This window comes from Sorex araneus, chromosome 6, assembly GCF_027595985.1.
Source record: "Sorex araneus isolate mSorAra2 chromosome 6, mSorAra2.pri, whole genome shotgun sequence".
In the NCBI taxonomy this organism is placed as follows: Eukaryota; Metazoa; Chordata; class Mammalia; order Eulipotyphla; family Soricidae; genus Sorex; species Sorex araneus.
Window position 1 is genome coordinate 120,141,861 of NC_073307.1, and position 24,100 is coordinate 120,165,960.

General features: G+C 40.7%; 1 protein-coding gene across 1 annotated transcript in view; it reads right to left on the minus strand.

Annotated features, from left to right (window-relative positions):
- Positions 1 to 847: 847 nt before the first annotated feature.
- Positions 848 to 24,100, minus strand: part of TSG101 (tumor susceptibility 101) — a 54,142-nt gene continuing 30,889 nt past the window's right edge. Inside the window, exons 8-10 of the mRNA XM_055142228.1 lie at positions 3,975 to 4,177; positions 2,334 to 2,573; positions 848 to 1,183 (exon numbers count right to left, since the gene is read on the minus strand). Coding sequence (XP_054998203.1) covers positions 1,094 to 1,183; positions 2,334 to 2,573; positions 3,975 to 4,177 — 533 coding nt within the window. The 3' untranslated portion in view covers positions 848 to 1,093. The remainder of the gene's footprint in view (positions 1,184 to 2,333; positions 2,574 to 3,974; positions 4,178 to 24,100) is intronic.

A 24,100-nucleotide genomic window follows, 5' to 3' on the forward strand; every position in this document is an offset into this window, starting at 1 on the left:
TCTCCTACTGTTTCTCACATCACAAAAATGTAACAGTAACAGTAGAAGAGGGAGGGAATGATTTTACTTTTACTTTTTTAAAGTAAAAGTTTTACTTTCGGGGTCTCTCAGGAATAAAGGAAGAAGTATTCCTTTATGTCCCTTGTATCCTGGAAGAGAATGGCATTACACATCTCATTAAGGTAAAGCTGACCCCTAAAGAGGTGACCTATTTGGGCCGGAGCTATAGCACAGCGGGTAGGGCGTTTGCCTTGCACGCCGGCTGACCTGGGTTCGATCCCCGGCATCCCATATGGTCCCCCGAGCACCTCCAGGAGTAATTCCTGAGTGCAAAGCCAGGAGTAACCCCTGAGCATCGCTGGGTGTGACCCAAAAAAAGCAAAAAAAAAAAAAAAAAGAGGTGACCTATTTGAAGAGTACAGCAAAATTCAGAAGGAACTCAAAGATCATTTCAAAGTTTTGAAGAAAAGATAAGCGATAACAAACTGCTGAGTAGAATGAATTCCCAAAAAATGAAAAGCAGGGAAAGCTGAATGACAGTCAGTGGCTGCATCAATTAAGAATTTTTTGGTAACTTGCCTCTTTCTTACCAATTGCTTCAAAAGAATTTATGATGTGTATTTACTGTTATGGAAATTCGGATTCTTTTCTTCAAGTAAATCTACAGCTAATCCTTTCAACTGGCTGGCTGATACCTATGTTCAAGTATTTGCTATAAAAAAGTTGTAGCTTTACAATGTAAAAAGAGTATGTATACACACAGCTTTAGATGAAGGTTATGCTTAATCAAAAGCCAGACTTCTTAAAAGATTCATGTATTATTCCTAAAGATGTTGAATAAAGAAGAGAAATTATGCAACAAATTTTATTTAGCATAGTCAGTCCCAACATTCAGCACAAAAAGTTTACAGAAGATAGAAAGTACATTAATAAAAGCCAGTCTTTACTAAAAGAAAACAGAAAATATATTATTGATTCAAAATATTTTACACTTGAATGATAAACCGCAATAACTTATTCTGGGCACCTACTGATAAGAGAAAGGAAGAGGAGAGAATTTTCAGGAGCTCAGTTTCAGGGGATGTCGGAGAAGTCAGTAGAGATCACTGAGACCGGCAGTCTTTCTTGCTTTTTGCATGAGTGCTCTCAGCTGGAACTGTTTACGTGACAGAAGACGCACATGCTGGGAAGGGGGGAAAGTTTCAAAAGTTAAGAATGGTTAAGGCACAGGAATGACATCAGTTTGTAACTTAAATGGGATTTCACTCTAAGCTCATTTCCTCTACCAACCTTCCTCTGAAACCAGTATTAATTACATAATGGCTTTTAAATCCCACTCAACTGACACTGGCAGATGTATAAAGATCTCTACAAGCTTTACAGGTTCACAGAAGACCTGTAAAAACTCACAGGGAAAGCACCAACACTGCAGAACCTGGCTTGGGGAACCTGGGTCAGCCACGTGCACATCACTCCAGCCCCATTGACTGAGCTCTATTTTGAGAGGAACAAGATGTCAGGGAGCCTGTATTTTGATTTGTTACAAAACTGCTATTTGTCTCCACTAGGCTAAAAGGAAAAGGGTACAGAGGAGTAGCTTTATCACTGTCAATACAGCACTCTCTTGTCTGTCCATGTGCATCTTTCCCTATGCTATGCCCATCCAACCAGGAGGCTGTGTATGGAGGGAGTCCTCCCTTGGACCTGTAGCCTTGCATATCCCACATAGACAGATAAGGTCATCAGCTGACCCAACCAGCTTTGCATGTCATATTGGAGCACTAGCAGCAGACTGGACTCAATATCCACATCGTGGCTGCTATTATTCTTAATACCATAGTCTACCACAACCCACCAAAGCAGTAATATAAACTGGGTTTACTAGATTTTTAGGTCTATACAGTTAGCCTGAAACAACTTTCATTCAGAAGCCTTCGGTACCAACTCTAAGAAAATTAATGGAAATGAATGGGGCAGACATACATCTCAGTTCGACCGTACCTCTGCCTTACCCAAGCACAGTAGTACGATGGGATTGCATTCAATTTTACACATTAGGGGTTGCAGGAGGTGATGATGGAGATGACAGTGCTCAGAAATGAACCCTGGTAATACCCTGGGGGACCATGTGGTGCAGGGAATTGACAGGTCAGCTCAATACAGAATGCCTGAGATGATTGGTAAGGAGGAGACTTCAGCCAATTTTTCTTCTCCTGCATAGACTGACCCTCAGTCTTCCCAAGGTTACAGACTGTTCACCATCATGGATCACTTGTTCTCTTAGAACAAGCTAGCCCACTCTACAAAATCCTGGACAACAGAATATGACATACCTTTAGGAAAACATCAAGGTCTATCACTCCCCGCCTCAAGGCTTCTCCCAGGTAGAAGATAGTATCTTCAATAGCATTTTCTTCTGCATACAGATTTAAGATCTGTTTGTATAGTGGGGCTGTGGGAATGATAACTTCATCAATATCATTATTTTCAGATTGATTTTCCATTTTCTCCAGAGCAGAACTTAGTTCTTCATCCTTCTTTCTCAAAAGTTCTATGTTTTTATCAACCTCAGCCTGAAAACAGAACAGTCCAAGCATGATGATTTTATAGTAATTGTACATAATTATCTGCCTGTTAGCTATCTACAATCAATTCCACAGAAACAGACTTGTCATTAAAAAAAAGCAATGTTTAAGGTCAGGGATATAGCTCAGCAGTAGGGCAGATACCTGGAATTTATGATGTCCAGAGTTGGATTCCCAACACCCCTCCCTATAAATATTTCAATAACACACTGACCAGAGGTGACCTAAGAACGCTCAATGAAAGCAATAATGTTGGAGATACTATGACAACTGATATTGCAAATGAAATCATTAGAAAAAATACTTTCCAGTTGGAAGTTCCTTACATGAAAATTATGTTTTGTTCCCCAAATGGGCATTTACCATTCAACCAACTTTCTCCAGTCTATAGAGAAGATTCAACAAATAGAATCTCCAGTAGCTTTAAGTAAGTAAAGTTCAAGAGTTCTCAGGCTCTGAATTGCAGTGATCTTACCTCTTCAACTTTTGAGCATCACTGGGCAGTACAAATCACTTTTTCCAAGGCCTTCAGAGGTTCAGTAATTCTACTCTTTCATCAAAAATGAGTATTTTGGGGGCTGGAGTGATAGCACAGCGGGTAGGGGGCGTTTGCCTTGCACGAGGCTGACCCGGGTTCGAATCCCAGCATCCCATATGGTCCCCTGAGCACCGCCAGGGGTAATTCCTGAGTGCAAAGCCAGGAGTAACCCCTGTGCCTTGCCAGGTGTGACCCAAAAAGCAAAAAAAAAAAAAAAAAAAAAAAGAGTATTTTATTTGGACTAAACTCTCCTTCATTGGAATAAAATGCTAGTGCCTCCACTTCATCAGTAAAAGTCACAGAGTTAACTTTGCATATATACAACTTTTAAGTCACCCAGTTATCCCTGAATTACCAAATCAGTCTACACCCAACATCTGCCAAGATTTTTATTGTGGTTTGGAACTCTTAAATTATTTCCTTTTTGGGTCACACCCGGCGATGCACAGGGGTTACTGCTGGCTCTGCACTCAGGAATTACTCCTGGCAGTGTTCGGGGGACCATATGGGATGCTGGGAATCGAACTCGGGTCGGTCGCGTGCAAGGCAAACACCCTACCTGCTGTGCTATTGCTCTAGCCCTCAAATTATTTCTGATGGCACAACAAGCACTGAAATAGTACTCTTCTGGGTCAAAACATCACCCCCCCACCACCGAGGTGTGAGCAAAAATGCTTCTACAGTACAACTTCCATCAACGACCAAATTAAAAATTAATGTAAGCTCCACTTTTAACAAAGGTACAGAGAAGTTACACATTTACTATACACACAATGTCTAGGGTAATCAAGAACATTTTGCCAGGGCTACAATTCAATCTAAAAATCTCAAGTATTTAGTGAGTTACTTACTACTTCTTGATCTAAACGAGTAACCATCTCTTCCAATTTCTGGTGGCCTTTTTTCAGGTCTTCTTCTGTTCGTTTTAAAGCGTTGAGCTCTGCCTGAGCACGATCCATTTCCTCCTTCATCCGCCATCTCAGTTTGTCACTGACTGCCGAGATGAGAGAGGCCCTGATAGTGTCCTCGCTGATTGTGCCATCCCTGCTGGGGCCTGCAGGGAAAAAAAAAAAAAGGTAAAACCACTTAAATATAAAACTTTCTAGTTTCAAAACAGGAACCTTCAGAAATAGGGCAAAATGAGTAAACACTTTCAAAGTGGAGAGAAATGAAATTATAAATGTTATAATTTCATAAAAATAACATCAAAATTCGGGTTAATTCACATATCCTTTTCTTTCTTTTTTCTTGTTTTGGGTCACACCCAGCGATGCTCAGGGGTTACTCCTGGCTCTGCACTCAGGAATTACTCCTGCAGTGCTCGGGGGACCATATGGGAATTGAACCTGGCTCAGCTGCGTGCAAGGCAAACACCCTACCCACCATGCTATTGCTCCAGCCCCCTCACATAACACTTTTCCTGCAAGGGTATCATCAGTTTGTATTTCTCAGCTTTCTCTACTTACAGGCTTGAACAAGGAGCTATTTATTCTATGAGGCAGGGCTGCCTCTCTACAGATTTATAATGATTGCTAAATCTTCAGCATTTGTGTCAAGGAAACCATCTAATTCAGATCAAATCTATTTCCAAGTTTCCTGGCTAAGCAAAAGACAGGAGCCCACTGGAAAAGCCAGCACGAGGACTAAGAACAGGTAGTATTTCCCATGTATAGTTTACAATAAGAAGGCAGACATCTTCTTGTAAGATAGATGTCTTATTTCTCCCCTACTTCCCAAAAGAACGGAAAAGAACAAATGAGCAACAGAGAATGACACAGAACAAATACAACTAATAAACTTCTCAGATTCTTTGCTATAGTGATTTCTGTTCACATTTAATTACACATTCAGTAGATATTTTCCCTCCCTTTAATATAAAGATAGATACTTTTATGACTATCTGTGTCCTTCACTTAAGGACCTAATCAACAATAAATAAATAAAGGGCTTTTTGATGTTTAGTTTTTTTTTTTTTTTAAAGCTTTTTGGTTCACCCCGGCAATGCTTAGGGATTACTCCTGGCTCTGCACTCAGGAATTCCTCCTGGCGATGCTCAGGGGACCATATGGGATGCTGGGAATTGAACCCGGGTCAGCCACGTGTAAGGCAAACGCCCTACCTGCTGTGCTATCACTCCAGCCCCGATGTTCAACTTTGGTAGAATATCACATAGGGCTTAATAAATATATTTAAGCTTTATTGTCTACTCTGAATGTGAGCTGCAAATGTGTATCACATTATAAATTGGTTAACTCAAGACTAATCTCCACTCATTCCTCTGGCAGGCAACAACGCCTGAAGGTGGTCAGGTGCTACTGCCGCAGGGACCACTCTTGGCAGTGATTTAAGGACCATTATGTGTTACTAGGGACTTGAATGGGGGTCAGTGGGATGCAAAGCAAGCACTTCAGCCCACTACTATCTCTCCAGCCCCCAGTGAACATTCTGGTTCTCAGATCCATCTTCTTGCCCTTCTCTCTGTGCTGTCTAAAGGCTGCCAGCAAAGATGGTCTCACCCATCACACACATATCCTCAGGACTTCTAACTTTCAAGGTTTTCCTGTCACAACCTAGTGAAAATCCTCCATTCTTTTGATTGATTTTTTCCTGGTGGTCACACCTGGTAGTGCAAGGGATCTGAACCCGGGTGAGCGGCATGCATGGTAAGTGCCATACCTCCTGCATACTTTCCTAGAGTATATAGGAGGTATACGGGATTCTTTCTTGGAGCCCTTGCCCTCTTTTATCATTTACAGGCCCAGAGTGGGTCTCCCACACCTGTATTCTCGGAACATTATCAAAGACTGAAGCCACCAGGTGGAGGAAGTTTTCTATTCGCCTTCTTCCTGCTTTCTCATGTAATAAGAATCTAAACACCACTTTAACTGTATGCACAACTGCTCACTGCTCAAAAGCAAGAACCTCCCATCCTCAGCAAGATAACCTGGAAGGTCCAGATGCTTTCACTTTCATCTGTGCCTCTTTTAAGCAGTGTCTGCTGTCTCCTCTGCTTTTCTTGTTCTCTGGTTCACATCTGCTCTTGGATAAGGACAGGTCCATTTACTCACCTCTCTACCTTTATGCCCCAAACATAAACTTATCTGAGAAACCATTCTTTCTACAAAGTTCTAATCTCTTGAGTTCAAGTCCTATCTTCTCCAACATCACGAGTCCATTCTCCAGTGGATAAAAGACCTTTATGTGAATGAAAACTGCCTCTTAAGAGGAGGGGAAAAATGCTTTTTATGATTAAAGTAAAGATATACAGCACAGAAACACAGAGTAGAATCTATTAACAGGTACTAACAGTTCTGGATGGGGGTAGGTGTTAAGAAAGGAAGATGCTCGGACTGGAGAAAAAGTATAGCCAGCAAGGCATTGCCTTGCACATGGCTGATCCGGACTCAATCCCTGGCACCACAAATGGTCCCCCAATGAGCACAGAGCCAGGAGTAAGCCCTGATCATCTGCGGGTGTGGGCCAAAAAGAAGAAAATACATACAGGCAGATGATGCAAGAGGAGATATTGGGGAGGATGAAACACTGCTGTAAAACTATCTGTGATTCTGCCATTTGATCATTTTGTTGCTAGTAAACTTCTACTTTTGCTGGCCTTATCACAACATCCCAAATTCATCCCTAAAACATAATGGTCTACTTTACATTTACACAAATTATACTAATCACAAGTTTCCTTAAGGATTTACAAATGGCTTAGGTACTTTAACTACATTGTTAGATGATGCATCTTTTATCTCCACCCCCTCCTTTTTGGGTCAAACCTGGTAGTATGCAGGAATCACTCCTGGCTAGCTCAGGGGACTATATGGAATATATGGGATGCTGGGGGTCGAACCTTGGTTGGCCATGTTCAAGCCAAGGGCCCTCCCTTGCTATACTATCACTCCAGCCCTGATGCAGCTTTTTACGGAAAGAGCTCTACCCGCCCTAAATTCTTAAATCATTCTAAATTAACAAAGAGTTTAATGCTCTTGGGTCTAGAGATTGTAAGAGATTGCACAGGGGTTAAACAAAGTATACATCAAGTGATATTACAGGAGTAGTTTGAGGCCTACTTGGTTTGATTCCAAGCACTTGGAACCAAAGTCAGGGTTGGTGACTTGGGACCAGAGTCAGGAAAAGTTCACTACCCACACAAATTCACCCTTTGTAGCTGATGCTTGCCTTGCATATGGCCTACTTGGGTTCTCTATTCCAGACCGAGACTGGCCCCCAAACCTAACCCCTTCTCCCTACAAAGTTTAATGTTCTTGGATAACAAATTCTGTCTTCTCTCTATCATTATAGTTAAGACTAGTCATTAATGACCTATTCTCGTAACCGTATATAATTTCCAAAACAAGGCACAACAAATGCAAATACTATCTTCTTTCCTACTGTTATCAACTTAAACACATACTTTCCTGAAGAGAATGAATTAGGTACTTCTTTGCAACCTCACTACAGGAACAAACTATTGAATGATGTGTCAGAAACTAATAGAACTGGGGCTGGAGCAATAGCACAGTGGGTAGGGCATTTGCCTTGCACACGGCCAATCCGGGTTCAATTCCCAGCATCCCATATGGTCCCCTAAGCACCACCAGGGGTAATTCCTGAGTACATGAACCAGGAGTAACCCCTGTGCATCGCTGGGTATGAGCCAAAAAGGAAAAAAAAAAAATGTCCAGGTGCACAGCCACCTTAGACATCTGTCAGATGTGCTGCTCTGGAACTTTCTTTTACATTCTGCTGGGATGTGGGCAGGTAATTACTGAAACTGTTTACAAATAAAAGAGATGTAAAATATATCTATAATGTAAAAATTATTTGGTTAAGCTAAATGAAAGATAAAATCATTATCTCTACTGCCTGAAAAGTGAGAAGACTAAACTACTAAAGCTCTATAGCCTTGAAGGGAGGTAGTATTGAAATGGAAGTATTGAAAAGTGAGTAACAACGTGAAGTACTTTGCAATCACAGATTTCAACATTATCAGTGCTTCCAATTTACCTGAGTAGCTACCACACTTCAGATTTGGAATTCAGAAGTATTAAGCTAAGGTCCTTAAAGAGTACAATTCTTTAAAGATACTGTTCCTTTATCTAATGGGACAGCCAAATATGTATTGAAAAATGTTGCCATAATTAACTGATGTGATTTCAGCTTGGTTTTGTCTTTTTTTTTTTATTTGTCAAGGGAGTTCTGAAATCTATCTAATTTTGGTTTCTCACAACAGACTAAAAAAGAAAAACTGCAAGCTGCAAATCAGAAAATTTTATCAAGACAACTTAAAACCAATGTGTTATTAATTTAAAAATAATCTATCCCTCTGTCAAAAAAATTCTAACTTATTCTCTAGTACAATACAAAATTTTGTCTTTCATAGTATAGGTATCATAAGTATCCCCTCAATTCCTTGTTTATAACATGAGTAATGGTCCAAACCATACATAGGTGAGTAATTCCTTTTACACTACTCCATGTTGCCCTTCTCACTTGAAATTATGTCAGCAAGAAATTTTGGGCAGACACTAATATATATATACATATATATATGTATATATATATGTTTTTTTTGGGGGGTTACACCCAGAGATGCTCAGGGGTTCCTCCTGGCACTGCACTCAGGAATTACTCCTGGCGGTGCTTGGGGGATTGTATGGGATGCTGGGAATTGAACCCAGGTCGGCCATGTGCAAGGCAAACACCCTACCCGCTGTGCTATCGCTCGAGCCCCAGACACTAATATTTTTAAAAATGGACCTTTTTCTCTTTTGTACTTTTTCTTGAGGTAATTTTTCAAAAGTTCAAACGAAATACTTCACAGCTAGTCCAGTATAATAGGAATAAACTTTACTGGGAGTGGTCTGGGCTTTGTCCTTGGCTGATCTCAAAGCCCTTGCAGTGTCTGATCTGATAATACTGTCTTGACACATCTGGGGACCATGGGTTACAGACAATCTAACAATGTGACTTATGGTAGGGGCACTGGACCATGCAGTAGTACTGCAATTTCTAGTGTAACTGGAGACTAAAGGCAGGTCAATTTTGTCTGTGAAAGCAAATCCCAATAAAAATTCTGGACAGGGGGATGGGGACAAAGGACTAGGGTGCTGGCTTTGCAAGTGGGGAGTCCTGAGTTCAACATCCAGCACATGGTGATCCCTCAAGCACCACCAGGAATAGCCCCCAGATTTAAAAAGTAAAAGCTAGAGAGTAAAGCTCAGGAAAGTTTCTTTGGTTAGCTACACTTCATTCACAGTGACTCTATTGGGAGAGGACCACTAGAATCTTGCTGATTTTATGTTAGCTGAAGAACTTCTATCCTTGCAGGTTCATATTGTAAAATCAACATTTAACAATCAATTGTTCACAGGTGATACATAACATTTTAATCCTGTGAATGTACATTGGTATACTGTAACTCCAGATTCTGTCACATTCCTTCAATTCTAAAGAAAATAATTAAGTCCGTTGGAGAGTCAGCTCAATGAACTGACTATCACATGCTGTGCACATGTTCAAGCCCTGGTCCTGCATGGTACTTCTCAACCACTATCAGGAGTGACCCTGAGTACTGCTCTGTGTGGCCCCAGTATAAAACAAAACAAAAGATTCCACAGTCACACAGTCCCACTGACTTACTACATCACTCTGAGGATTCTTATTAGTATGGACCAGAAACCTGTGTTAATGGCTCAGAATACCTAAAGTTAAATTGTAAATTCACAATAAGACCCCAAAACAAACTCTGTATATCATATAAACTAAGAAACAGTGGTTAGGATAGATATAGTGCTGGGAACTGAACCAGGGTCCTAACTGCTGCACTGAATGCAAGGTAACTGTTTTGCCACCTGTATCATCTCTTTGGCCCTCTTTTAATTAATTTTATATATATATATAAGTTTTTTTGATGGGGGCCACATCTGGCAGTGCTCAGGGACTGTGATGGAGCTCAGGGAACCATATGTGGTTGGCCATGTGCAAGGCAAGAACCTACAGCTGTGCTATTGCTCCAGCCCCCTTATAATTTTATAATAACCTTGACTTGAAATCTTCCCCATAGTCACAGGAAACCCACCAACCACCGTGTGGCATTTTCCTTTTTGGTTTATGGGCTACAAGTAACAGGTGGTACTAGGGAATGAACCTAGTCAGCTACATGCAAGGCAAGTGCCATACCTGTAACTGGTATGTACATATCTACTTAATATGTACATATCTAAATACTAAATGCTAAAATTCATTTATTTTCTACAAAATCTAATTCTGAGCTATAGTACAGCAGGATCCCCAAACACCATTGGGTATGGCGCCCAAACAAAAAGTCTAATGCCTGAATTATAAAATATCATCCCCCCTGTTCCCCCAAAGTTAAAAATTCAAGGAACTTGACACCTTAAGAGATAAGTGGATTTGGAAGATTCTTGATCACTTTTCAAGCAATTTGTGTGTGTGTGTGTGGGGGGGGGGAGCTCACACCTGGTGATGCTTAGGGGTTACTCCTGGCTCTGCACTCAGGAATCACTCCTGATGGTGCTTGGGGAACCATATGGGATGTTGGGGATGGAGAAATAGTACAGTGGGTAGGGCATTTGCCTTGCACATGACTGACCTTGGTTAGATACCCAGCACCCCTTATGGTCTGGCAAGCCTCACCAGAAGTGATTCCTGAACCACTGGATGTGGCCCAGAATCAAACAAACAAAAAATCAAGCAACTTTTTCCCCCAAGGGAGGGATTCTGGGCCATACCTGGTGGTGCTTGGTGGACCATGTGGTATGGGAGACATGTGCATACAAGGCAAGCAAGACCTTAAACCCTATACTCTCTCTCAAGTCCCCTCAAGTATTTTGAGAAATTAAAACATATATATATATATATATATATATATAACAAGTATTGCATTAAGAAGAGTTAAGGTATTGGGAATATGGCTCAAGTGATAGAGCACAAGCTTTGCATATTGAGGCCCTGGGTTCCACTGCCCCTTGTCTACTGGGCATAGTCACAGAGCACAACAACAGTAGCGCTAAATAAGAGTTGTATCAAACTGACAGATACCAAGTCCCCACATGCAGAAGTGCCTTTTATAGTTCCCAATTAGCAGCAACTGAAAAGTAACATTGATTTTTGAGAAAGAATCTTAAACAAAACCAGCTAAAGCAATCAGCTTAGGGAATACAACTTTTCAAGTACTAGCAAACTAATATTCCACCTACTGGATCTAACAATTCAATGGCAGTATAGGCCACTATTATCAAAGAGCACTACTTACTATACACTACCAATATAAAAGTCATCTTTAGGGGCTGGAGTTATTGATAGTACAGCAGGCAGGGCATTTGCCTTGTACATGTGTGACCAGGGTTCAATCCCGGCACCTCATATGGTCCCCTGAGCTTCTCCAGGAGTAAGTGCTGAGCACCACCAGGTGTGGCTGGAAAAAAAGCCATCTTTATATAATTACCAAACTAACAGGGACACTGTAACTTGTGTTAAAACATAGCCAAGTATGACCAATGGTCCTGGAGTAATGTGTTAATTCATGTATTTTATTATATAAGTGAATCACAAAGTAAAATACAAAATAATTTTCTGGCCTGACTTTCACGAGCAAAAGTGAATCACCAGCCAAACATTTTCAGTGGGACACACACAGGCACGTGCTCGGCAGTGCATGGGAGATATTGTGGACTGGACATTGAGGACTGGACACTGGACACTGAGATTGGACCCCGGACTTCCACATGGCATGTGCTCCAGTCCTTTAAACCATGTCTCTAGTTTGCCAAGCATTTTTAGTTTACGATGTTACTTGCTGAGACCTACATCTTCTGTGGACTGACACTTGTGATACAGAGTAAACTACAGCGCCTGAGCAGAACCAACTGCTTATAGACTATTACTTAGAAACTGGATCAGTCTCATGTAGATGAGTGGCTCCACCCACATGATTTCCTTTCATCATCATAATAATTTTTAAGAAGGGCCAATCTCTGAAACAGGAGTGACATTTCAAACAACTATATGAGTGAAGGCTTCATTTCATGTCATTCAGCACAAACTTGGGAAATTCATTAAACAATTCACAAAAGTCTTTGTGAAGCTCTCTGCCAAGCTCTGTGCATAATACAGAACTTTTCTCTTTTTAGGGGGAGGGGCCACACCCTGTAGTGCTCAAGGGCTACTCCCAGCAGTGCTGGGGACATGCAAGTGCTCAGAGTCCAACTCAGGCCTAATGCATGCAAAGCACACACACTAATTCTTTGAGCTCTCCCGCCAGACCACAGGTCCTATATCTTTAAAGCCTACTCAGAGCAGCACATTTTATTTAAGCTTCAGAAAATCTCTACAACCACAATCAGAACACATTTTCTTAAAGTTGTAGGGGCTAGGGGGACAGTTCACTGGTGGACTGCAAGCTTCACAAATATAAGGCTCGATTCTGGACCCAAGTCATGAGCAGGTTTATCCTTTCTAAATATAAATATCACAAGGAGTTAAATAAGTTTATATAAACATTAGTTTCAAAAGAGAAAAACCTTTAGAACTAAAATAGGACATCAAAGTATAACTATTTATAAAGGAAGGAAGGAAGGGAGGGAGGGAGGGAGGGAGAGAGAAAGAGAGAGAGAGAGAGAGAGAGAGAGAGAGAGAGAGAGAAGAAAATGCTTCAAAATCATTAAAATATCGTAATCATTAAGTGATGAAAATACAGGATCCAGGGGGGCAGCTTAGTGGTAAAATACACCTGCCTCACTGTAAGCCTGAGGCTGTGAGTTTGATCCAAGCACTATCCTGAGGGCTCTACTATTTGGATCCTGAGTGCTACAACAAAGTATGCTGAATCTCGGCCCATCAAATCAGGTGTGTGAGAGCAGTGCGACCTTTGACTAACAAATGTATGAGCACCACAGTGACCCCCAGGGAGCACCTGAAGCAGGTGCGTGTGAAAGGTCCCTGCCATCCCCCACATGCACCCACTCCCCTTGTCTCATCCTTTGCAGAAGCAGCAGCAACAGCAACAACAACAATGGAGGGAAAGGGAAGGAAGGTGAAAAGAAAGATGAAAATGCTACTGGCAGACATAAGCAACAAAAGTCAATCTGAAGGACGGTAAAACTGCATTCTTAAAAATGTGGGTAGAATCAAAACACTTCCTTATTTATCGGCAATGTTAGAGATACCTTTTAGAATAACCACAGAAAGCCAAACAAATTCACTTCTCCTACCTTTCTTTTAATTAAAAAAAAAAATCTGTTGTTGAAATTACCTAATGTTTGAGACAAATTATGTATTTATTTATCCACTAACTTTCCCAGTAGAATTTAAGGCATAAATTCTGAAGCCATATACAAGTCCTATGCAGGAAGGCCTTAATTCAAAAACTAACAAAATTTATCATTATTTTGGATTTTTGTGGCAGAAAAGTCTTTAACATTTAGCACAAGCCCTCAGCATATAAACTTGCACTCATGACTAATGACTGATCAGGAGTGAAGAAAATGCTACTTACCCTGCAGATGAGGCAGGTATTTCCAAAGGAAGTCTGTGAAACACTGTGGAGAAGAGGTGCCCAAATCCATACATAAGTCAGTGTACACTAAGACACCCCATGAGCAGGCTGCTCAGGGTACTAAATACTGGTAGAATAGAACAGTTTCTGTAAGCTAAATTCAAGACAGCCGAACGGGAAGATAGCATTGGACAAGACAGTCAAGAAAACCTTGTCATGTTTACTAGCTTCTATCCTCAAAGGAATGTTAGTAACTAGAAGACATTCCCATTTTTTGCTTCTATTTCTTCTTTTCTCTATTAAATATGAACTAAAGAATGGAAAACATGGCTAAGAAATCGTTCAGCGGTAGCAGTTAAGGATTGTCCACTCTGATATCTTAAAGACTTAAAAATATTCAACAATACACAAAGAATGACTTCTAACAAAACCCATTAAAAAAAAAACAAACACCTGGCCTCCAGTAGTGGGAGAGGGGATTGCGTAGGAGATGTGGCCCAGTGACAGAGGACATACCTCACATGTGTGAGGCATGGGTTTAGATGCCCAGCACTGGAAGAATATATATAACTTACTCTGTGCTCAGGGTCACTCCTGGTGGGCCTCGGCGGACCATGTGAAATGCTGGGGATTGAACCTGGTTGGCCACACACAAGGCAAGCGCCCCACCCTCTGTACTGTATCTCATATAAATCTTAAACTTTTTTTTTCCCTCAAATGTTCTTAGAAAAACTATGATTTTGTAAAAATCTTTTCTGTAAGTGTAAAATTCATCTTAGGACCAGAGTGATAGTATATCATAGGAAGGGCACTTGCTTTGCACACAGCCAACCATGGTTTGATCCCTGGCATCTTGTATGGTCCCTGAGCACCATACCAGGAATGATTCCTGAGTGCAGAGCCTGGAGTAACCCCTGAGCACTGCTGGGTGAACCTGGTAGTCCCCAATATTGCAGGTCCCAAGCAGTGTAACTTCTGTCTAGCACTGAGTCATTTGTCTTGGTTGAGTATCACTGAGATTGTTCCAGGACCCTGTTCACTGCTCAAAATTTCAAATCCAAGGCTGAGTAGATGACTACAAGGACTACAGTGGAGTGTGGGAGCCCTGGACCAGATCTTGAGCACTATAAGATCCCCTGAGCACAGCTGGGAGTGACCCTTGAGCATTGAGCCTGGAGTATACCAAAAAATGTAAAGCAAACAAAACAAATTTCAGTTAATTTCTCCTTAGGCCCTAACATATCTCCCTGTAAAATAAAAAAATCAAGATTCCTTGGCAACAATAAAATAAGATGCTATGTGGGGAAGAACAGTTAATAACTGTTTCAATAACTACATGGTAGTATTTGGTAGTATTAAAATCTAACTTACTAGACTTAAAAAAAATCTAACTTACTAGAAAATCTGAAATGTCTGTGAGATATAACAAATGCACTAAAATTCACAAGGGGGAGGAGGGCCACTCAAGTTTAACAGAGCTGGTTAGAAACCACAAATAACTAATACCATGTCCAGAACTTACAGCAGTCATTGTCATTATCAATTAGAACTCTAGGGAGCAGAGATATAGAACAGAGGGTAAGGCCTTGCACAATGGTCAACCTAGGTTTGACCCCCAGCACTCCGTATGATCCTCCATCTCCACCCCAGGAATGATCCCTCAGTGCACAATCAGGAGTGGGCCCTGAGCACAGCCAGGTGTGGCCCCGAAACAAAACAAAACAAAACAAAATGAAACAAAACAAATCTCTAACAAAAACATTCTGAAATGAGCCCTTGCAAAGCAGGTTACTACTGTTTAGGAAAAGAAACAAAACTACCCAAATGAGGTAAGAGCAAATAATGAGACAAACGTTCCTAGTCTCAAAAGGCACAGCATGTCAAGAAAAAGTTTCTAAAACTGCAAGCTGACGTAGTTATTTGTGCTGGAAATAACAAAAATAGTGTGTGAGACTTGGACATGGGATGGAGTGGGGTGCCAGTGTGCATGCATTATAATCAGTGAGGCCCTGGCTTGATCCCCAGCACCAGGGTCCAGAAGATGACTTAGTTGCTTAAGGCATATTTAAGGCCCTCATTTCAAACCCCAGTGGTATCTGCAGTGCTGATCACATAAGTGTAGAGGCTCACTCTTTTAGGCATCATCTTTTTTTTTTTTTTTTTTTTTGCTTTTTGGGTCACACCCAGCGATGCTCAGGGGTTACTCCTGGCTTTGCACTCAGGAATTGCTCCTGGCAGTGCTTGGGGGACCATATGGGACGCCGGGGATCGAACCCGGGTCGGCCGCGTGCAAGGCAAACGCCCTACCCGCTGTGCTATCGCTCCGGCCCATAGGCATCATCTTTTAAAATAAACCAAAAAATGAATTAATGTTTCATTTGTATTGAACGTTGTTTATTCAGGTGATTTTTTTTAACACCTATAGAGATTATTATTAGAATGTTTTATTCACTAATGCAGATACATAAGCATTAACTATATAATGTGTGTGTATATATATAACAGAGCTGGTTATATATTTGGGGGGGTAGAGGGAAGGTTTATTCCTGACTTTGTGCTCAGGAGACCATGGATGGTGCCAGAATAGCTGGTCACATGCAAGACAAGCACCCTACCCTATCACTCTGACCCTATTATTTTCTTTCTTAAAAAAAAAAAAAATTGGGGGGACTGGAGTGATAGCATAGCGGGTAAGGCATTTGCCTTGCACTCGGCCGGCCTGGGTTCGATTCCCAGCATCCCATATGGTCCCCTGAGCACCGCCAGGGGTAATTCCTGAGTGCAGAGCCAGGAGTAACCCCTGTGCATGGCCGGGTGTGACCCAAAAAGAAAAAAAAAAAATTGGGAGGCCCTCTGCTCCTAAAGACTATGATCCAAGAGATCTTCTAACCCATTTTGGCACCCAGAGCGGCTTCTTACAGACATGCATCTAGACTGTGAGCTGTACTACAACTACGTGCCGCCCAGGGAGGGATTTTCCCTTTCCACCCTGTTTTTCTGCGAGGAAAATGGCATCATCCACATGGAGAGAGCCACCCCCTAAAACTTCCACCCAGAGGTAGGAACTTTGCAATGCTGTGGCTCATAGGCGATCATGGGATGGGGGCGGTACCAGCACGCCCTTGGCCCAGATAAGATCCGGAGCTGCTGCTCGAGAAACAGACCCTCTGCTCCTAAAGACTATGATCCAAGAGGTCTTCTAACCCATTCTGGCACCCAGAGCGGCTTCTTACAGAAATGCATCTAGACTGTGAACTGAACTAAATTATCAGAAATCTAAAACCGCGCGGCCGCAACAGCTCATAGAATCTTCATTCTTAGCAATGAAAAGAAATTATTAAATGATGCCTTTTCAGCAGGCCTGATTGTTGGGGGAAAATTCCAAACAATAATAGTGAGTTCTCTATTGAAATACTAAATGTACTCAAAGTATAGAGAATAAAATGAAGATCATTAGCTACTTAGGTGGGGGCTGGGTGGGAGGGGGTATATTGGGGTTCTTGGTGGAACATGTGCACTGGTGAAGGGATGAGGGTTCAATCACTGTATGACTGAGACAAACCTGAAAGCTTTTTTTTTTTTCTCACGGTGATTCAATAAAATTAAGTAAAATTAAAAAAAAATTTGGGGGGGGCTGGAGCAATAGCACAGCGGGTAAGACGTTTGCCTTGCATGCAGCCAATCCGGGTTCGTTTCCCAGCATCCCATATAGTCACCCAAGTACCACCAGGAGTAATTCCTGAGTGCATGAGCCAGGAGTAATTACCCCTGTGCTTCGCTGGGTGTGAACCAAAAAGCAAAAATAAATAAATAAATAATTTTTTTTAAAAACTGAATCACTATGAATTACAACTTTACAAAATTAAAATTAAGTTTCAGGTATACAATGTTACAGCAACAATCCCTTTACCAGTGTTCACTTCCCTCCACCAATGTCCCCAGTTTCCCTCTTGCACCCTTAATGTAGTATTTTATAACATAAAGCCTATATTCTCTTTTTAGGATTTTATATATATGTATATATATACATATATATATATACATATACACATATATTTTTTTTTCTTTTTTCTTTTTGGGTCATACCCGGTGATGCACAGGAGTTACTCCTGGCTCTGCACTCAGGAATTACTCCTGGTGGTGCTCAGGGGACCATATGGGATGCTGGGATTCGAACCCGGGTCGGCCGCGTGCAAGGCAAATGCCCTACCCGCTGTGCTATTACTCCAGCTCCTAAAAAATATTTTTATACTTTTATAGGCCTATTCTGATTTTTCTTAGGGTTCTTTTTTTTTTTGGGGGGGGGACATACCACTCCATGCTCAGGGCTTACTCTTTGCTCGGTATTCAAGCCCCTTGGTGGGGATTGGGGGATCATATGTGGTTTCGAGGATTGAACACGGGTTGGTCATGTAAAAGGAAAGTGCCCTACCCACTATAATACCAATTCAGCCCTTAAAATTTTCTTAATTCACCTCTCTTCAGTCTTACAAAATTGTGCATTTGCAGGGTTTATCTATTTCATGTTAATTTTAAAATGTATTAGCATAATATAATTTACACTATTAATCTTCAGGTTTTATATATCTACAAAAAGAAATAGTTTTGAAAAGTTTTTTCCCCACTTATTATTGATTTAGTTTTGTGTAATTTCAATTTAGTTTTAATCACCTATATATGCAGGTGTCACCAACTCTATAATAAATAAAAATAAGAGCTCTTTCATATATGAGATTTAAGAAACACACTAAGGGAATAACAATTTGCCAAAGTAATTGGAACTGGAGATTTTTGTCTACAAAACAGAGCTTACATGGGTGGCTGGGACACATGTATTCCTTGTGACACTGGTGGAGAGGAATAGGCACTCTGATGAATGTGGTGATGGGACAATGTATACATAAAAAATATAATTAACTGTTGAAAATTATAGCACCTCAACACAACTGATAAAAATAAGTAGGGCTGGAGAGATAATATAGCAGGTAAAGAGCATGTCTTGCATGCAGATGACTGGGGTTCAATCCTTTGTAACCCATATGGTCATTAAGCCCACCAGGAATGATTCCTGAGCACAAAACTGATAGTAAGCCCTGAGCACGACTAGGTGTGGTCCCAAAACCAAAAACAGAGATTATTTGATTCAACAAACTAGCTCAAGATATGAATTAGCAACATGGTTCTTTTCATGTCTTAATAATGTTAACTGATGGGGCTGGAGCGATAGCACATCGGGGAGGGCACTGATCCGGGTTCAATCCCCAGCATCCCATATGGTACCCCAAGCACCACCAGGAGTAACCCATGAGCACTGCTGGGTGTGACCCCCCATTTCCCCCAAAAAATCTTGACTGATTCATAAGAATCTTTTTTTCACCATTGGTAGTGGGGAGTGAATTGAGAAAGTCTTTACTAAAACTTACTTAGAAAGATGTGATGGGAGAGAAAGGGAGAAGCGTGTGTTCAAGAGAGACACAGGCTTCTCCAGAGTGGAAATAGGTAAAGAAACATAAGACAAGCGACATGCATGTTCAAGGGAGAACACAGAGTTTTGAAAAGCAAGCCTGATTCTTAAGAATCTTAACTGATTTAGTGTTAGAACAAGAGATTTTATTCAAGGTCAAGTCCTAAGTCAGAAGCACCCCATTTTGTTACCTGCCCTCCTACCTCTATTACCTTATTAAGTTCAAAAAGACTTAAGGATCCAAACAACTATAACACTCTAATAAAAAAATCCATGGAGATAGACTACACCTGGAAACTCTGGCACAAAGTTAGTATGATAAACAGTGCCCTCTTTAAGTGACTTTTGCTACACATGTAGCTGTTTCACTGAACTGAACCATGCTTTTCTATCATACTGAGCCACGTGTGTGGTATTATTCTTGACCATCTGCGTGATCTCATGTTTTTCTTAATAAGGACTAATTGCCAATTATCATTCCCAGATCTGTTACACAATGACATCAAGCATAAATCAAGCTGGAATTTAAGACCCATATAAGACGCTTTCTTATCTAATAGAGTTTGGCATTGTCCATGAGACTGCCCAGCTCAAGACCAAACTTTTCTTGAGTGCCTCTTTTTTAAAATCTCATAAGATACAAATGATCACATATGCATATTTGCTTCTACTTTCTTCTGGTAATGGCATGTGCGGGGGGATAAATATTTCTGGCATCTCCTAAATATATTCTTTATACTGAGGTCATGGTCAAGAATTTCAAACCCGTAAAAAGCGGGAATTTCAAGCCCTTGCACGCAGCTGACCCCGGTTTGATTCCCAGCATCTCATATGGTCCCCTGAGCACCACCGGGGTAATCCCTGAGTGCAGAGCCAGGTGTGATCCCTCCCCCCGCAAAAAAAAGAATAGTTCAAGGGTGAGGAATGTAGCTCGGGAATATAACACATGCCTTGCATGTGTAAGGTGCTGGGTTTGATTCCTGTACCTCAAAAATTAAAATGAAATTTAAAGAAGAACCTTTTAAATAATGAAAATAGAACCAGAGTTCAAGTTCTCCTTATTTTGGCAATACCAACTTGCAATAGTTATCTGCTAAATCCTAACAAAAACACTTTATTCTTAAAAAATTTTATGGTCCCAGAAAGCTCAGAGTTGGATCATCTGCCCTCAAATAATGCTACCATAAGGCTGAGAATTCCTTCCCTGATACCACTCCACATACTGAGGTGATCCCAGTGGCTCTACAGTTTGGGATGCGAGATGGAATCTCTGGTGCACCAGAAACCAGTGTGTGAGTGCTATGAAGGGTGTAACCTCCAGCAAACACTAAAATCAGTATGTAAGCATCACAATCAAGGAAATGTTCAAGTACCAGACCAAGTGTAGTTATCCCTGGCCATTGCACAAATAACAAAGGGAAGGGGAAAAATAAAAAACAAAACAAACACATACTTTAGGGGGCTGGAGGGGTAATAGAGGGATAAGGCACTCGCCTTACATGCAGCAGACCCAAGTTTGATCCCCAGCATCCTGTATGGTCCCCGAGCCCACCGGCACTGACCCGTGGCTGTTAGGAATCCTGACTGAGCACAGCCAGTGTGGCCCAAAAGCACAAACAAAACAAAAACAGCAACATATATTTTAACCTAAAGAAAAGGAATTTTTATTTTGGTTGTCAAAAGCCTGGGGTGGGTAACAGGGCTATTTAGTGAAGGTAAGGGGTGGGGGGGAAGGGGAGCAAGTAAGGTTGGTTGGCTGTGATTGCTCTATGCTGTTTGTGAGACCAGGGATGGAACCCGAGGTCTAATGTATGTGAGGCATGTACCCTACTACTGAACTGTATCTCTAGTCCCAGCTACTTCACTGGGGAATGGGGTGAGGAATGTTTTGACGTCACACCACGTGGTATTTGGATCTGTGCTTGGGGGGCCCCCTCCTGGCGGTGCTGGAGACCTGCACATGATGCATGCTCCGAGCCCAGAAACATACATTTTTAAATGTTTAAAATTTCAAGTTTTCTCCTCAGATATCAAGGAAAGTCCATCTTTCATCTGATGCTTTTTTGATAAACAGTATGGGTAATTTATAGAAAATCTGTTTAATTTAAGAAGCTCTACGCCTCCCCCATGGATTTCCAGTAGAAAGCAGTTTGGTAGTTAAATGCAACGACGATACTCAAAAAAACATACTTGGTTTTAAAATTATTTCTAGGGAAAATTTTTAGTTTTAGATCACCACTCCCCACTGCACCCTATGCAAGTATATGGCACAGACCTATTGGAAAAACACTATCTATAGTTTTTTTAATTGGCAGCTGTGTTCAATGCTAAGCAAATCTCTCCTTGAGCTCCAATCTCATGAAGGTGAGTATAAGTAAGGTCCAGGTAATAAAAAAGCTGCAAGAATACAAACGCTTTGATTTTGCTTTTTTTAAGTATTTGTCCAAAATTTAGATTGGTATCTATTCTCAAAATTCTTCACTGGTTTCTCAGAAAAGTGGTGTAAATACCCCCTCCCCACACCCATGCACTCTGGTGTCGGGGTTTGGGGATGGAACTAATCTAGGACCTCATTTATGCAAAACACGCACTTGTCTATCATTGGGCTTCAAGTCTCATTCATTCTTAAACAGTTCTTTTCCTTCAATATTGTTGGAGACAGTTAAGAACCAACACTTGCAGAGGCATTTATATCAACAGTAAATTCAATAAATGTCTTCAAACAGGGTTTGTTTTATACCATAAAACTAAAACTAGTAAATTCCACAAAATACTAGAATAAATAACCACATTCATTCTTTCTCCTTAGTAGCAGAGCATAACCACACAAATCCTGATGACCATTAATACAGTGAGAAAATGTTGCCCGTAGACACTAATACTCAGATGATATTTTAAGGTTTTGCTTTCCTTTATTATAATTTTCAAACTCAACCAGGTTTTGCAAAATATATTATTAAAATACAGGAGCTGAAAAGAGAGCTCAGTGGGCTAAGTGCACGCTTTGAATGCAGGAGGCCTGGATTCAATCCCAGGTCACACCACTGGAATGACCTCAAGCATGTAGCCTGGAGCAGTTCCTGAGGCACTACAGGTTATGACGCTCAATTTAAAAATACATATATATAAATAATAAAAAATACAATATAAGCAAGTAGAAGAAAACAAAATGAATTAGAGGATATGCAATATCATAACATCAAAAATAGTTCTAAGTTCTCTAAGAAAGTACTCTTTAAAAAGTACAACAAAAATTAATTATACTTTTGTGTAAAGCCCTGGGTTCAATCCTTGGTACTCTCACCCTAATAGCTTTGATAACCAGTCAGTTCTAAAATCATATACATTACATTTTATTTTAAAGTATATTATTTACTCACTTTTTCTTATTTCTGATATACAAAAACTATATCATAAGCTATAAGATACTTCATACCTACTGTATTGAAACAAGCTAATATATAAACTCTTTATTAACCAAAGGGATTATTCTGTTATCTCAGTAAGAAATAAGGTGACACAAAGCACTATTTCCATTTTACTAATGATACCTAAATCAAAATGAGAGCTTAACAAAGTTTACTGTGCTTTGCTAGAGGATCAGAGATTTTGTTTTTTTTTAATTCAAATCATTGATATCATATTGTAAACCAAAAGTATATTATAGAAAGGATGAGCATATTTTAATAAACCATACCATCAGAGCCCTAACAACCAGAACAGTGCTACCCAAAGTGGGTGGTACCACTTCTCTCCACACCCGTAGGCATGGACAGTTCAGAAAAGTGGTGGTGGTCTCAGGTGCAACTGGGAGGCACTTTCTATTTGTTACCTTAAAGAAGATAGGTGTCCAGGAGGGCACAAATGGCTTTTTTCCCCCTAAAAGGGTGACAGTAGTAGGCCAAAGAAGTTTGGGAACCTCTGAATTAATTTCTTAATGACAGAAAACAGCAAAATATTTTTTGGGGGTGGGGTGGAGACTGGGGAGGTCATGGTAATTACAGGATAATTATAATTTATTTAAAAAAAAGTACAAGAAAAAATCCACAAGATTCTGAATTCTTCTGGGCACTAAGGGAAACTACTAGTAAGACAAAATTCAATATAACAAGCCCTGTTTGGGATGTAGGAAGTGTGTTTTTGGAGCTGGTGGTCGTGGTACAAGACTGGTCAGGCTAGGCATGACTGCTAATACAAAAGAAACAGTGAACAAATTCTAGGACAGAAGAGTACAAAAGACAAGGTCAGAAAGGAATAAAATTGGGGTATGGTAGGAGGACGCATCTAAGGGAAAATAAGAGGATCACACAGGGTCTTCTAGTCTTACAAACTTTGATTTAAACTCTCAGGAAAATAGAAATACACTGGAAAGTTTTGAGCAGTGATAGACTATGTTTTAATAGGCCCACTCAGGTGGTTGTGTTAAACAAATGCAGAGAATCAAGGACAGAAACACAGAAATCTTTTACGATGCTTTGGAAGTCAATTTTATGAGCGATGATTGTGTCTTGGAACAGCACTAGATACAATCAATTACATCTATATAAAGATAACTGGGCAGTTGCTTGGGAGATCATATAGGATGCCAGAGATCAAACCTGGGTCAGTTGCTAGCAAGGCAAGTGCCCAATCCATGTACTATCGCTCCAGCCCCAAGATAATAGGTTTTAAAAGAGAAATTGAGGATGATCTAAGCTATTGAGTAGGTATCAATGGAGATAGAGAAGCTGTATTGAATGACTGAGCTTAATTTTGTCATGCTGACTTTGAGATGTCTACTAAATATCTAGTAGAAAAAATGACCAGATAGAGATACTGGGAAGGCAGGTGTATAGAAGAATATGAGGTTCATTTGGGTTGGAAGATGTGAACTAAAAGTTGACTATAGACCGAACATAAAGGCCACTCAATACCTCTATTGCAAACTACAACACCCAAAAGGAGAGAGAACAAAAGGGAATGCCCTGCCACAGAGGCAGGGTGGGGTG